Raw genomic sequence first — 17085 nt, forward strand, 5'->3', positions numbered from 1 at the left:
CATATTGCAAAGGCCACAATATTTTGCTGCACTTTAAAAAACAGACTAAAAACAAATAATCATAGATCACTTTTTTTTTGACAGGCAGAGTGGACAGTGAGAGAAAGAGACAGAGAGAAAGGTCTTCCTTCCGTTGGTTCACCCCCCAAGTGGCCACCATGGCCGGCGCTGCGCCGATCCAAAGCCAGAAGCCAGGTGCTTTCTCCTGGTCTCCCATGTGGGTGCAGGACCCAAGGACCTGGGCCATCCTCCACTGCCTTCCCGGGCAACAGCAGAGAGCTGGACTGGAAGAGGAGCAACCGGGACAGAATCCAGCACCCCAAGCAAAACTAGAACCCGGAGTGCCAGCGCCACATGCAGAGGATTAGCCAAGTGAGCCGCGGCGCTGGCCAAAACTTTTTATTTATTTGAGAAGCAGAGAGACACATATACAGAGCTCCTTATCCACTAGTTTACTCCCCAAAGGTCTTCAACCTAGGGCTAGGCAAAGGCTATAGCAACTCAGTCCAGGCTTCCCGTGTCGGTGACAGACACCCAACTACTTGAGCCATAACCACTGCACCCAAGGATCTGTGTTAGCAGAAAGCCAAAGTCAGGGGTTAGAGCTGGGTATCAAGCCCAGGCACTGCAATGTGGGAACAGGCATCTTACTGGTTGGAGTATTAACTGCCAGGCTAAATGTCCATCCCTACCATAGACAATTCTGAATGAATATTTCATATAGTTTCTGCCATGCCTAAAAGCAAAAAACCATATTGATCACTTGCAGTGATAAAAATAACCTATCTTCTGGGTCTGGACTCTTGGCTAGGATGGTGGAAACAGGATACCAGGATTGACTAGCCCCAAATTTCTACTTCCCCTTGTTCTCCTCCAAAACCTTGAGGAGAAAGGATCATAGTGATGGGGCCAGCACTGTGGCGCAATGGGTTAATGCCCTGGCCTGAAGCGCCAGTATCACATATGAGCGCTGGTTCGAGACCTGGCTGCTCCACTTCCAATCCAGCTCTCTGTTACGGCCTGGGAAAGCAGTAGAGAATGGCACAAGTCCTTGGGCTCCTGCACCCGCGTGGGAGACCTGGAAGAAGCTCCTGGCTCCTGGCTTTGGATCGGCGCAGCTCCAGCTGTTGCTGCCATCTAGGGAGTGAATCATCGGATGGAAGACCTCTCTCTCTCTGTCTTTCCTCTCTCTGTAACTCTGACTTTCAAATAAATAAATAAATCTTAAAAAAAAAAAAAAAAGAAAGAAAGAAAGAAAGAAAGAAAGGACCATAGTGAGTAACAAGGTGAAACTTTCCCTCTGTCAACTAAGATGAACAAATTCCAGACACCAAGTCACTGAGCAGGGTTTCCAGCACTTTGTTTTTCGACCCCACACAGGTAGAGATCAACAGGAAGTGGTGGTTATTGAAGTAGATCTTTGGCAAACACCTGATCGTTCCATGGGGTGGGATTATATCTGATATCTATAACTTGGATCTCCATGATACAGTTAAGTTTTACATTCAATGTAAAATAGTTGTAATAAGTGTACATTGTATTAATTGGCTTACAACAGTGTTGTATCCTACCAATTACATCTCAGGTGCGTTTGGGAAACTGAGAAGACAAATCATATCTGGACTGGAAACAAACTACCCCTTGCTTCTGCTCTCCTCTTTCCTAACAGGTCTGTGATTTTTAAATTTCAGTGAGCGTCCAAGTGCCCTTGAGTGCTTATTTACAACACACAGTCTCACTCTCAAAGGTTCTGATTGAATAGGTTCATAGTATGGCCCAGGAACAAGCATTTTATCCATAACCCCAGATGACTTTCATATAAGTTGCTTTTAGACAACACCTTGAGAAACATTATCTTATCCATTAGGTGTCTTTGGCATATACAAGTGCCTTGGCCATATATAAAAACTTTTAAAAAAGACAGCATTTATTTTTATTCTCTCTCTCTCTCTCTCTCTCTCTCTCTCTCTCTCTTTTGGAAAATCAGAGAGACAGAGAGGGATGTTTGTGGAGGAAGGGAAGCAGAAGGAGAGGGAGGAGAGGAAGAGGAGAGAGTGAGAGGAGAAGAGGGAGAGAGTAGGAGAGGGAGAAGGAAATAGTAAAACAAAGAGTTCTCAGTCACTGATTCACTCCCCTAAATGATCATCATGGCCAGGGCTGGGCCAGGGCAAAAGCCAGAAGCTCCCACGTGGGTGTTAAGAACCCAATTACTCGAGCCATCACTGCTGCCTCCAGGGCTTGCATGAGTCAGAAGATGCACCAGGAGCCAATGCTGGCACTTGAACCCAGGAACTTCATTGTGGGATGTGGGTGTCTTAACCACAGAGCAAACTGACCCATACTTCATTTAACATCTATTTCAGGAAGGGGCATTTGGCACAGCAGTTAAGACACTACTAGAGATATCCACATCCCGTATCATACCTGGACTGGAAACATCCAGTGCTTAGGTTTAAGTTCCAGCTGTGCTTCCAGATCCAGCTGCCAGCTAATGAGCACTCTGGCAGGCAGCAGAAGATGGCTTAGGTACTTGGGTCCCTGCTACCCATGTGGGAAAACCAAATGCAGTTCTGGGCTTTTGGCTTTGATATGGTCCAGCCCCTGCTGTTGCAGGCATTTGGGGAAGGGAACTACAAATAGAAGATATTTCTCTCTTTCTCTGTCTTTCAAATAAAAAATAAAAATGAATAAAAATTAAAATATACGAGGCCAGTGTTGTGGTGCAGTGGGTTAAGCCACCACTTGCAATACTGGCATCCCCAAACCAGAATGTACCAGTTAGAGTTGTGGCTGCTCTGGTTCCAATTCAGCTCCCAGCTGACACACATGGAAAAGCAGCAGAGGATGGCCCAAGTGCTGAGGTCTCTGCCACTCACATCAGAGACACAGATGGAATGATTGAGCCTGACTCAGCCTCAGCCATTGCTGCCACTTGGGGAGTGAACCAGTGCATGGGAGATCGATCTTTCTTTCTCTGTCTCTCTGCCTCTCTCCCTTCCTGTCGTTCTGTGTTTCAAATAAATAAATAAATAAATCTTTTTTTAAAAAAATGAGATCCATTTTAGAAGTCTGGTATTTAAAATCACCTATGGACAATCCTGTGTCAAATTGGCAGATAAAGTAAAAAAATAGCTCTATAATGAGAGTATAAATAATTTTAGATTTCTATACATTTTAGTATCTCAAAGTAGGGAGAAGTTTCTAGTTGCAAAGGTTGTACTTTTAAAAAATACACAAACTATAAATAACATTCTCCTTCATTTGGGATTATGACTCATGTATTTATAATAATGTGTACTTACCAAGAAATGCAGAGAAGTTGATCATAAATCCAAAAATCCCACTCTCCGGAGGTGTTGTACCTGTATCACTGAGAAGTTAAAAAGCAACCCAGTTACTACACAGGAATTCAGACCTCTGAGCAGACGTGCAATTGTTGATTTTTATGTTGTATTTCTTCTGGGTGTCCAGCCACTTTGAATTACAAAGATTTATCTTGATTTTGTTCTAAACTGCTTCCATTCCAACTCTGAAAAATCTAAAATTTAGATTGGGCAGGCATGATAGCACAGAGGGTAGTCTCCACTTGGGATGCACACATCCCATATTGGAGTGCTGGTTTGCATCAGGGCTATTCTGCTTCTAATCTAGCTCTCTGCTGATGCCCCTTTGAAGGCAGTGGATCATGGCCCAAGTATTTGAGCCCTGCCACCCATGCCAGGAAGGACCCATATGGCATTCTGGGCTCTTGGCTTTGGTCTGGCCCAGCTCCAGCTGTTGTGGGCATTCAGGAAGTGAACCGGTGAATGGAAGATCTCAATCTCTCTCCTTCATTCCTTCTCTCTCTCTCTCTCTCTCTCTCTCTGACATTCTGCCTTTCAAATAAGTCAATAAATACATCTTTTTAAAAAAATCTAAAGTCTCTGTTTCTATCATGAAAGATTACTTTTTTTTCTACAGTAAAAATCAAGGAAATATTTTTTTTAAAAGATAAAAAGAGAAAGGCCGCAACAGCTGATGTTGGGCCAGACCAAAATCAGGATCCAGGAACTCTGGGTTCCCAACATGGGTGGCAGGGGTGCAAGCACGTGGGCCATCTTTCACTGCCCTCCCAGGTGCATTAGCAGGAAGCTGGATTAGAAGCAGGCACATCAGAACTAGAACCAGCATTCCTATATGGGATACTGTTACAGGCAGCAGCTTAACCTGCTGTGCTACAGTGTCAGCCCCAGGACATGTTTAAATAAATGGTATTGCTGTTTCTCAAGTGGTCAAACCTAAAAAAAAATTTAGTATGTGTTCATTCTCAGTGAAGAATTGTGACTGCTTTTCTTAACAATAACAACAAAAAAAGATCTAAAATCACATTTGAAAATTGTACTATTTAGATATTATATGAAAACATACCACTTTAATTTTTAAATAATTGGATCTGTGCACAAGACTTTATACTGCTAAAAATATAATGATGAAAAGCTGGGCATTATTATCTCCATTGGTACTTCATAGAAACAAGAGGATAGAGGTCATATTGATTGTGGTAAGTTATTTTAACAAAAAATGTCTATAAAACATTTTCAACTACAGTCTATCAATTAAATGATTTGGAAAATAGTTCTTGACGTGTTAAATTTTTAATTCATTACTGCCAAGTTTAAAATTGTTATTTGCTCACGTAACAACTTTTCCAGTTTAAAACCAATGACAGAAAAGCTCCAAACATGAAACAACTTGTACCCATTTAGAGTGTTTCCACATTTAAAAGTAGCACCTAAATTCAAGTATTGGAAAACTGGTCATGCCACAAAAATGGACTTCAAAGTGTGTGAAGAATTCTACAAGAAGCCTGTGTGTGTGCAGAAAACAGGAACCTTTAAGTTTAATGAACACTTAATGTTTTAAAGAGGAGTATAAAGAGGAACATGGCCCCGTGTACAACAAATGCCTTTATTCCCAGTTATGTCCATCCCAGTGTCCCTTTCACCTGTAAGACACTGAAGGACCTGGAATTTAACATGACCACCTTTTCTACAACATCATTTTCATACTAAAAGAAGACCAAGGTGGGGGAAGGTTACCCAATGTGCAAGATGTCCTTTGGAGCCTGGTGCTGAGTGGGCAACGAGAAGGGGGTGGGAACCAGCAAGAGGCAAAAAAGGCAGAGACATCTCACAACCTTGGGCAGCACTTCTGCCAGATAATGAACTCTGAGAGCCTTCCTCTCTTGGTCTCAGGGTATAAGAAAGCAGCTACCAGGGGACTCCGCCTACAGTCACCTGAGGCAGCCTCCAGCCACAGATGGGAAAAAAGGCAGAGGAAATGTCTTAGGAAGAGCCGTGTTTGCTTGTGTGTGGAAAAAGGGAAGGAAATGGAAGAGCTGGGAAGATACTTACAAGACAGAGTTAGGGGCATACCACTAAGGGACTATGTCTATTGATTGCCAACCAGGACCTCTGTCAAAAGCCCAGATGTACATTCACGTGACATCAAACATGGGATCTGAAAACTCAGAATTTCAGGGTGGTGTTTTTCTGCTTGTTTAATCGGACATTTAAAATCCAAAAGTACTTTCAAATAGCCATTCTGTGCGTATTTGTTGGATGAGCAACTATCAGTATGTACTGAGGGAAAATTGACCTAACAGATACCACACTGAATATAAACAATCTACCAGGCACTGTTACATGCTTACTGTGCATGATCTTATTTCATCTTCACAACCCTGGAGGAGGGGGTCCTATATTGACCCCACTTTTCTAAAAAGGAAACTGGGTATTAGCAAGGTTGTATAATACACTCAAGGTCACATGGTTACATAAAGGAATCTGAATCCTAAGCTGGGTATCTAATGCCCAACTTCCCTGCCTCCAACATCTCCCACAGCAGTTGAGGAGCAAAGCTATTAGGAGAATGGGGACAGAGAACAAACACTGATATGCTAGCAAATATTTGAGAGCCAGTCCTTGGAAGGCACCTGGTGTGTAGCATTTGCCAGTTTCCATGGTGAAAATACTTCCAACACATCAAAATTCAGACCATCAAAACGCACATCAGCGAGGATGGAGCTGGGAAGAAGAGTCGTTCCCATTGACCTGCAGGAGCAGACACCAGCTGGCTCCAGTGCACATGGGAACAAACCATCATATACAGAGAAAGGATCATTATTCTTTGGTTGCATACTAGGAATATATAAACTAGGCAAGACCTTATAGCTTCTCAAATATTATGTTTTAATTGCAAAACTTTTTTTAACAAATACTACCATGGTAAATCTAATTTTCCTTCAGGTTTACCAAGTCTATAACACACACCATCAATGCAAGAGTACCACTGGGCCCACTTTCCTATGCCTTTTCATTACAACACAGGCAGTATCAATACAACAACAACTAGGGGAGACAGTAATGCATTGAATTCATAACCCGGTATTGGATTAAACAACCATCATTCCAAAATCTAGATTTGGCTCTGCGCTTAACTATAACATTTATTCACTTATCAACAAAATACTTGTCAGACACAATCATTGTTCAGCAATAAAATATCAGACAAATCTGAGTCTCAAATTCCTGAGTCAGGAAAGCAGTGTTGGAGTTTGCAATTTATATTCACTAGATGGCAAAATGGTACCTAATTATAATAGCTGAAATTTTGCTCAAGAATGTTTCATGAAAACTTTCTGAACAAAAATGAAAATGTGGACACTTCTAAGGATGATCAAGAATAGTAGTGGTTGCCCATTACCTTTCATTAAAATGAAAGACCTCACAACTCTAAATGAAAAATGTTCTTATAAGTCAGTCTCTGATCTTAAATATTACTTCATAAGTAAATATTGAGTCACATCTTCTGCCTGATGTTGGAATCCAAATGAGTTAATACACAGAATGCAACCAAGAGAGCTTGGGTAGCTTTTTTTTTTTTTTTTTTTTTTTTGACAGGCAGAGTGGACAGTGAGAGAGAGACAGAGAGAAAGGTCTTCCTTTTGCCGTTGGTTCACCCTCCAATGGCCGCCGCGGTAAGCGCACTGCGGCCGGCGCACCGCGCTGATCCGATGGCAGGAGCCAGGTGCTTCTCCTGGTCTCCCATGGGGTGCAGGACCCAAGCACTTGAGCCATCCTCCACTGCACTCCCTGGCCACAGCAGAGAGCTGGCCTGGAAGAGGGGCAACTGGGACAGGATCGGTGCCCCGACCGGGACTAGAACCCGGTGTGCAAGGTGGAGGATTAGCCTAGTGAGCCGCGGCGCCGGCCGGTAGCTTTTAATTTTAAGCTCATATTAAAGGACCCCATCTTGCAAGGATACAGGTGCAACTGGCCATGGGTTCCATATCCATGCATTCAACCAATGAAGGATCCACAATATTTTTTAACGACATCTATATTGAATATGCTCAGATTTTTTTCTTATTTTTAAATCACTTATCACTATTCCCCACATTTAGAGTGTAACAACTATTTATATGGCACTTATATTGTATTAGGTATTAATACATAATTTTAAAATGATTTTTAAGTCAACTCTTATATATTTCTTTATTTGAAAGGTGGAGATACAGAGAAAAAGAATTTCTATCCACTAGCCCACTTCTCAACCACAACAGCTATGGACTCCTAGCTGGGCCCAAAGCCAGGAGCCTCAAAGCCAGTGTAGGCTCCACGTACATGGCAGGAACACAATCACTTAAGCCATCCAGGGGCTGCATTAGTAGGAAACTGAAGTTAGGAGCTAGCGTTGGGTATCAAATATAGCATCGAACTCAGGCACCCCAACAGGGCATGTAGGCATCTCAACCTGTGTCCCAACTTTCAGACCAAATGTCCACCTCCTAGAGATGATTTGAAAGTGTAAGAAAGGATGTGCATAAGTTACAAGCAAACACTACACTATTGTATTCAAGAGACTTGGGTACCTCCTGATTTAGTATCTGAGGGGATCCTGGAATCAATGTCCTGAAGACAGCAAAAGAAACCCGTGGCTGAATGGTAGAGAATGAATGAGAGCAAGACAGTTGCTTCCCAACCTAACAGTAGTAGCCTCTCTACCCATCTCCCACCACACCACTGTGCATGGGTGGTTTTAGCAGTGTGGCTGGCTCCACCCTAGACCCACTCATGACCTCCCAGGTCTCCTTAAAATGGCATTTCCTGGAAACTGTCCAGGGATAAGAACAGCTAACTGTTTGCATGTGGCTTAGAAACTGTTGAGGCTGTTAGATGTACATGGTTGTTATAGGGTAGGTTGTAGCTAGAAATCAATTTATGTCCACATTTCCTGTATTTACATAAGTTAAGCCAACTGGAAAACCCTTTTCCAGACTAATTTTAAATGTTAAGCCAGTGCATAATCACTTGATGCTTAAAGAAATGAAAACAAGACCCAAAAAAAAAAAAAAAAAAAAAGCCTGATAACAGAAGACTTCCCGAAACTTGGTCAACTGCTGTTCTTTAAATAATTTGATACCCGTAACTGCATTACCCCCAAAGACTGGAGTTATGATTTATTGGAAGGATTTAGATGTTAACAAGATGCAACATTATCAGTATCTCTGGCTTAGGGCTTATTAGATTGTCCTGAAACGCTAGGCACATGCTTAGAAGATTGAAGAGGACTGGAAACATAAAGTAACAAAGTACCAGTAAAAGGAGACCATTATTTCCTTCATATTATTTGAAAGGAAAAGTATGATAATAAGAAATTCATACTACATTTTATTAGATGGTTTTAATACTAGGGCTAACTTTGTGGTGGTGACTATTCTATGGTATGAAGCACCAGAGAATAGTTATATCAACATAAGCAATTTTCTTTCTTTTCATCAATCTGAATTTCTTCTTTGTTCACATATATAACAAAAGTTTTAAAAAGTTGTTTGGGTCAGCATTGTGGCATAGCAATAATAAGCTGCAGCCTGTGATGCCAGCATTACATATGGGTTCCGGTTCATGTCCCAGTTGCTTCCACTTCCAGTTTAACTTCTTGCTAATGGCCTGGGAAAAGCAGCAGCAGAAGGTCCAAGTGCTTGGGCCCCTGACACCCTTGCAGAAGATCCAAATGAAGCTCCTGGCTATTGGCTTTGGTCTGGCCTGGCCCAGCCCCAGCCATTGTGGCCATTTGGGGAGTGAATCATTGGATAGAAGATTCTGTCTCTCCCTTTCCCTCTCTCTAACTCTTTCAAATAAATAAATCTTTAAATAATAATAATAATAATAAATTGTTAAGCACCACCTAAGTGTCAGAAACAGTGGTTGGTGATGAGTATATGGAGATGAAAAGATAATTCACTACCTTCCAAAAACTTAGCATATCACAAAAAACTCAAAGATTATTTGATTCAATACATGATTACTGATTGCCTTTTAAGAAACAGGCAATTTTGTAAGCATGATGAGTACAGAGGTGAACAAAACAGAGAAAGTCCCTCTTTTGTGGAATTTACATTTATAGGGGCAATAAAAATTAATAATCTAGGAACAATGAGTGCCATAAATACTGGGAAACATGGATGAGAAGTTAGGGAGGTGAGCTGTTTAACTGTTACAGGCATGGGGCCGGCCCTGTGGTACAGCGGGTTAACACTCTGGCCTGAAGCGCCGGCATCCCATATGGGTGCCGGTTCGAGACTCGGCTGCTCCACTTCCGATCCAGTTCTCTGCTATGGTCTGGGAAAGCAGTAGAAGATGACCCAAGTCCTTGAGCCCCTGCACCCACAGGGGAGACCAGGAAGAAGCTCCTGGCTCCTGGCTTTGGATCGGCACAGCTCCAGCTGTTGCGGCCCACTGGGGAAGTGAACCATTGGATAGAAGACCTCTCTATCTCTCTGTCTCTCCTCTCTCTTTGTAACTCTGACTTTCAAATAAATAAATAAATCTTTAAAAAAAAATTGTTACAGGCTAGTTGGAAAGGGTAACCTTGATGACAGACCTGAATGGAGACAGTGTGCATTTAAATATCTGGGCATGAAAACCACAAACACAGGGAACAGCCAAGGGCAAAGGTCTTGGGATGGCAACATGTTAGCAAAACTGTAAGGAAGCATGAACAAGGAGGAGAGTTTGTGGTACAGGAACCACATGGAGGATGGAGTCGTGGTCTTTGACAGGATTTTGGATCCTGCCCTAAAAATGACAGGAAGCAGTAGAGAGCTGAGAGCAGCCAAGTGACATGAAGTTGAATGACATTTTTAAAGGATGTTGCAAGAGCCAAGAGTAACCAGGGAGGCCGTTGGTAAACCATTTCTGTACTTTATCAAGAGACAGCAGTGGCTCAGACAGCACACTGATAAAGAGATAGGTGAAACGTGGGCAGATTGGAGAAGTCTCTAGAAATCTTCCCTGTTTAGACTACAGATGCTAATATTACCAGATAGACAAAGAAAAAAAAATGAAATGAACATTTCCTCAGCCCTTATACTCTGCCAGGGATACCTTATTCAATCTTACTAATACCATAAAGACTGAAGTTTCATTAACATTATAAGGAAAGTACTTAATATTGCTCTTAAAAATGAGGAAACAATTATAGGTAAGTAACTTGCTCAAGAGCACTATTTTTTTTTTAAGTTGAGACTAAACACTTAAGTCTGAAAGTTGTTAGCCTTGTAACAATTGACATTTGATCAATATCCTATCTCTTTTTTTAAACATTTATTTACTTGTTTGAAAGTCAGAGTTAGGGCTGGCACTGTGGCATAGCAGGTAAAGCTGTTGCCTGCAGTGCTGGCATCCCATATGGGGGCCAGTTCAAGGCCCGGCTGCTCCACTTCCAATCCACCTCTCTGCTATGGCTGGGAAAGCAGAAGAAGATGGCCCAAGTTCTTGGGCCCCTGAACCCATGAGGGAGACCTGGAAGAAACTCCTGGCTCCTGGCTTCGAATCAGCCCAGCTCCAGGCGTTGTGGCCATTTGGGGAATGAACCAGCCAGTGAAAGACCTCTCTCTCTGCCTCTGCTTCTCTAACTCTGCCTTCCAAATAAATAAATAAACTTTAAAAAAGAAAGAGGGGGAGGGAGAGGATGGAAGGAAGGAAGGGAGGAAGGAAGGAAGGAAGGGAGAAAGGGAGGGAGGGAAGGAGGAAAGGAGGGAGGGAGGGAAGGAGGAAGAAAAAGAAAAAAGAAAGAAAGAAAGAAAGTCAGAAATAGAGATGGGGCGGGGGAGACAGAGAAAGAAATATTCCATCTGCTGGGTCACTCCCCAAATGACCACAACGGCCAGAACTGGGTCAGGCTGAAGCCAGGAGTCAGGAGCTTCTTTTGGGTCTCCCATGTGGGTGTCAGGGGCCCAAACACTTAGGTTAGCTTCAGATGTTTTTCCCAGGACATCAGCAAGGAGCTGGATCAGAAGCATAGCAGCCAGGACTCAAACTGGTACCCATATTGGATGCTGGCACTGTAGGCAGCAATTTTACCCACTACACCACAATGCTGGCCCCCAAGACCTTTTTAAAAGTGGGAACAACAGCAGAAAGATATTCACAACTTTATTTAATTTAGTGTACTCAGCATTCAAATTAAAGTAGAAAATTTAAACCAAATAGAGGAGAAACTATGTATCTATGTAACTGGCTCAGAGGCCAAACAACACTGCATGCATCACCTTAATTAATTTTGGGGCTGTGAAAGCTTGGGATCTCCAATTTTCTTATTATGTCTTTCTTAGAATTAAATAATTTGGGCCGGCGCCGTGGCTCAACAGGCTAATCCTCCGCCTTGTGGCGCCGGCACACCGGGTTCTAGTCCCGGTCGGGGCACCGATCCTGTCCCGGTTGCCCCTCTTCCAGGCCAGCTCTCTGCTGTGGCCAGGGAGTGCAGTGGAGGATGGCCCAAGTGCTTGGGCCCTGCACCCCATGGGAGACCAGGAGAAGCACCTGGCTCCTGCCATCGGAATAGCGCGGTGCGCCGGCCGCAGCGCGCTACCGCGGCGGCCATTGGAGGGTGAACCAACGGCAAAGGAAGACCTTTCTCTCTGTCTCTCTCTCACTGTCCACTCTGCCTGTCCAAAAAAAAAAAAAAAAAAAAAAAAAAAAAAAAAAAAAAAAAAAAAAGAATTAAATAATTTGGGTCATGCTTTCTTGAAGAAAATAGTCAATTTTGAATTACCATTTCAAGGATGATGCTTTTCTAGCCTGAAGTTTTAGATATAGGTTTATGTTATGTCTTCCCGGCACATAAACCAAATCTGCTCTGAATCACCTCATTTCCAATTTCGGTTTCTTTAAAGTAGAGGGATGGGGCCAGTGCTGTGGCCTAGTGGGTAAAGCCGCTTCCTGAGGTGCCGGTACCCCATATGGGCGCCGGATCAAGTCCCAGCTTCTCCACTTCCAATCCAGCTCTCTGCTATGACCTGGGAAAGCAGTAGAAGATGGCCCAAGTCCTTGCTGCCCTACACCCAAGTGGGAGACCTGGGAGAAGCTCCTGGCTCCTGGCTTTGGATCGGCACAGCTCCAGCCATTGCAGCCAATTGGGGAGTGAACCAGTGGATAGAAGACCTCTCTCTCTCTCTCTCTCTCCCCCCCCCCTCCTTCTCTCTCTGTGTAACTCTGACTTTCAAATAAATAAATAAATCTTTAAGAAAAAGTTTTTAAAAAAAAAAGTAGAGGGAAGTCTTGAAGATACTTTAGAAGCAATTTGAGTACAGAATCTTTCCAATTTCCCTATCAGTTTTTCTGAATCTGTATAGTTGTCAGATCCATTACTAAATGGACTGCAACTAATTTTTTTGCCAATCTGTCTCTTTTGAGTCTTTCCAAAGTATTCAACTAAATTGTTTTTTTTTTAAAGATTTATTTATTTATTGGAATGTCAGAGTTACACAGAGGGAGAAAGAGAGGCAGAGAGAGAGAGAGAGATCTTCCATCCTCTGTTCACTCCCCAGTTGGCAGCCAGAGCTGCACTGATCCGAAGCCAGAAGTCAGGAGTTTCTCCCCGGTCTCCCATGTGGGTGCAGGAGCCTAAGGACTTGGGCCATCTTCTACTGCTTTCCCAGGCCATAGCAGAGAGCTGGATCAGAAGTGGAGCAGCCAAGACTCAAACCGGAGCCCATATGGGATGCTGGCACTGCAGTTGGCAACTTACCCGCTATGCCACAGCACTGGCCCCTCAACTAAATTGTTTTAGAAACTACACTTCTCTTTCTGCATTCATAGATCAACAATTGAAATATATTAGCCCACACAATTACAATAAAGAGTATGATGGCATAAACATAAATACCATTTGGAAATAAACATAACTGGTATTTGTATAAGAATACAATGAAATGGGCAAGAATTGTGACCAACTAGCCAAGGAGTAGCCACCACTGGAAGAGGTCTTCTGGGGCTACTACCTTCAGGCAGCATTTTCTCAGAGAAAGCAGTTATCAGTTAACCCAGCAAGTTCATTAATACAACACTGGTTAGGAGAGTTCCTGGTATTATATTACAAATAAACTCATGACTTCTAAATTAGTCCCTAATCTCACAGCATTTCCTACCTAACACGAGTATCTATCCAGACTAGGCAGATTGGTCCCTTGATAATACAAGTGCTTATAGGGAACTCACTATGACCTTGTGCCAGGGTGTTAACGAGTTCTGAATGTGTTACATATTAATTCATGAAGAGGTGCCATTATTAACCCATCAGGAAGCAGAGCAAAGTCAAGCGACTTGTCCAAAGTCCTATAGCTGGAGTACATAGTTGAGCCAACCAAGAGGTCTGCAAAAAGTTCTGGAAAAATGCATATTATGAAAATAATTATACACAGTTGCACCAAAATAAACTTAACTTTTAATTCTGCTTTTCCACAAACTTTAAAGTAACCTTGCATTCAAGCCTAGTCTGTCTGTTCCAAAGCTATTGCTCTTAGCCTCCACTCTCTGTTCCTTCCCACGAGGATCATCAAATGTTGAAAATATTCAACAATAAAGTTTAACTGACTACAAAGTGAAATCACAAATCTTATAAAACACAGGGGATTTCATAAAGTTAGCAGTGGTGGTGGATAACAAATGGAATCACAGGCAAGTGATGAGGTGCTGGCAGAACCCGTGAACAGTAAAGAAAAGGAAATTGAGAAGATAATAAAAGAAGCCCGTCTGGCATGAAGTATCTTAGCCTTCATTCAGCCAATATTTGCCTACAGTATGTCAGGACTTGTGATAAATGCTGGAGATGCAATACACTCCAAATCTCTACCCCCTCTGGGCATATATTTTGTTTGACAGTCAATTAACAAGACATTATCCTTATATGTAAATTAGGAATGGATCAAGAGAATTGAAGATTTTAAACATTTTTGCAAAAATGGACCTCTGTGTATTGCCCTTCAACAGGGAGGGACTATATGTCACAGAGTCACAAGATGGCATTGGGAATTTCATGCATCCTCACCTTAAAAAAATCAGCGTCTGGGGGCATGATGGTTAAGATGCTGCTTGGGATGCCCCCTTCCCTTGTCGAGTACCTCAGTCTGAGTCTTGCCTTCTGATTCCAGCTTCCTGCCAATGTGCATCCTGGGAGGTAGCAGGTAACGACTCAAGTAGGTGGGTCCCTGCCGCCTATGTGGGACGCTCAGATTGGGTTTGGTGCCTTGCTTCAGCCTGGCCCATTCCCAGCATTATGGGCATTTGGGGAAGGAACCAGCAGTTGGGAGATCCCTCTCTTCCTCCCTTGCCTCTCTTTTCAAATAAAATAAATACAAATTTTAAAAATACCAGCATCAGAATCAGTTTTTTGTCATTATAAGAATTAGCACATAGTTGTGATTATAGACTAAATTTTGTGATTGCTAATGAAATGCAAGTTAAAATAGCTATTTTCCTAATTTTTAGTTTCATTTTTGAAGTCAAAGTCCTGACCAAACCTCTGACTTCATTAACCAGGCAATTTTGGTTCCCCTTTAAAGGGGCTTAATTTTAAGTGATTCAGTTTTCTGCCATCAATTCTTGAGTAGAGATTGTGGCCATGCGTAGGAACAATGTTAGGGGCCAAAACCCACAATCTATCGTCCACCAAAACTGTATCTGCGCAGAAAGTGAGACAACTGCTAAAAAGAAAAGCAAAGCTAGGACGCAAGATTGGAAGAGCTTTGAGTAAAGGGTCACAGAATATCATGGGTGCAAGAGACGAGTGCCAGAGAAGAAGATATGAGGAAGGGATCTATTAGCAGGAAGGAGTCGATAAGTTGATTCAAGAGAGCCAAAGGGATTTGGTTACAGAGTAAATATGAGAAACTCTCACAAGTTAAGCATGAATGTGCTTGAGAATGTGGGTGTGGCCTTGTAAAAATTTAATCTTTTGAAGCTGACTTTTATTTGTCCTTGATTTTGAAATCTTTACACTAGTGATTTCATAAAAATACAGAAATATCACTTTTTGCTATTCCAACTTGTTAAATCTAATGGTTTTTTTAACTCAAGTTTTTAATTTAACTTTCTGATGGGAAACTTATCCATTTGGCTAAAAATACACATACCTATGAGAAGGTAAGCCAGGAAAAATCATAGAATCACTGTTATGCTCCATCTTCTAATATCTCACTGATCATGCCCTCTCTCCACATCACACACAGATAAATCTTTTTATTAGTTTCTTTACACAAGCTGCTGTAAATATATATTACTTTTCTCCTCTTTTTCCCCAACTAATGGTAGTATGTTTTGTTCTGCATCTTACTTTTTTCCTAGTAACAATGTCTCTTGGAGATTTTTCCATATCACTATATTGATTTATATTATATATTATGTACAGAGGGCTTTTTCTTGAGGGATTCCTTGGATACACTGTCCTTTACAAATGCTCATTTGCATTATGTCCAGTGTTTTGTTACCAGACAAATGCTCTGAGTAACTTTGCAGGTATGCCACTCTTCATATGGGCACATACACTTACAGAATAAATTTCTAAAAGAGGGTTGCTGAATCAAAGGAAATGTGTGTGGGGGTATCATTTTCATAGATAGTGTCAAAGGCCCTCCATAGACACAGATCGATTGACAGTCTCATGAGCACTGTATGAGAGCTTGTTTCCCCAAAATCTCACCAGTGTTATCAAACATTTGGATTTCTGCCAATTCAGTAGATGAAAAATATCATCAGTGAGTTTTAATTTGCATTTTTATCCCTATTTATGAAACTGAGCATCTTCCATATACCTAGAAGTTATCTGCCCATTTATCTGACACACTGAACAATGTTACAAGGAGCAAATATTCGATTTAAAACAAACAAACAAACTGACTTTTAATGTTTTCCTGGCTCCTCAACTGTGCTAACAACATCAGTACCACCAGGTTGGCTGAACAATGTTAGCATGTAAAAGTGGACTCACTTTGAGAACTTTCGAATCACTGATCAACCACCTGACTGAATGACCTCATCAAACTTTCCCCAAAAGGATCTGTCCTGCCGTGGAATAATGGAGAGTGTCCAAGAAATATTCATTCAACAAATATTCGAGGGCTTTCATGGATCTTACATGCCACTGAGGGAAGACAGATAATAAACATAAGTTAAATAACACAATGGGTTAGATGGTGGTTGGTGCTATGGTGAACAGGAAGACTGGGCATGGGGAATCAGGAGTGGTAGGGTACAGTTAAAATAGCGTGATCGGGACAAGTCTTACTCAAACAGTAATATGTGAACACAGAACAAGGTAAGGAAAAAGCTTGGCCATATCTGGGGGCAAAACATTCTAGCAGAAGGAACAGACAGTGCAAAGACCACAAGGAGGTGTGCCTGGTGTATCCAAGAAGGAGGAAGGAGGCCAGGGTGTTTGGAGGGATGTACAGAGAGTGGGAGTGGAGGAAAAGAGGAGGCTTTGAAATCAGAGGAGAGAGAATGGCCAATTGTTCTGGGCCAGTGGAGGAATGTGATGTTCTTCCCATCACTTCTTGAGTGGATCTGGTTCTTATCTACATCTCGCCCTTGCTTCAGGAGCTTCATTTTCTAGGAGGGGAAGGAGAAACCCAGTGCTCTAGCTGCTCACATTAGCAGAAAGCATACAAGTCAAAAGTCCATGCAATCAACAGCATGCGTTTGGTGTGTGTTGGCCAACAGCTCCTGGCAACAGGAGACAACCTTACGCGTTTTTTTCCTCCCATAA

At 42.2% G+C, this 17085-nt stretch overlaps 1 protein-coding gene across 1 annotated transcript in view; it reads right to left on the minus strand.

Annotated features, from left to right (window-relative positions):
• The window catches only part of DRAM1 (DNA damage regulated autophagy modulator 1), a 41516-nt gene that overhangs the window by 22529 nt on the left and 1902 nt on the right, over window positions 1–17085 (minus strand). The window contains exon 2 of the mRNA XM_062203037.1: window positions 3303–3370. Within this exon, the coding sequence (XP_062059021.1) occupies window positions 3303–3370 (68 nt within the window). The remainder of the gene's footprint in view (window positions 1–3302; window positions 3371–17085) is intronic.

This window comes from Lepus europaeus, chromosome 10, assembly GCF_033115175.1.
Source record: "Lepus europaeus isolate LE1 chromosome 10, mLepTim1.pri, whole genome shotgun sequence".
Lineage (NCBI taxonomy): Eukaryota > Metazoa > Chordata > Mammalia > Lagomorpha > Leporidae > Lepus > Lepus europaeus.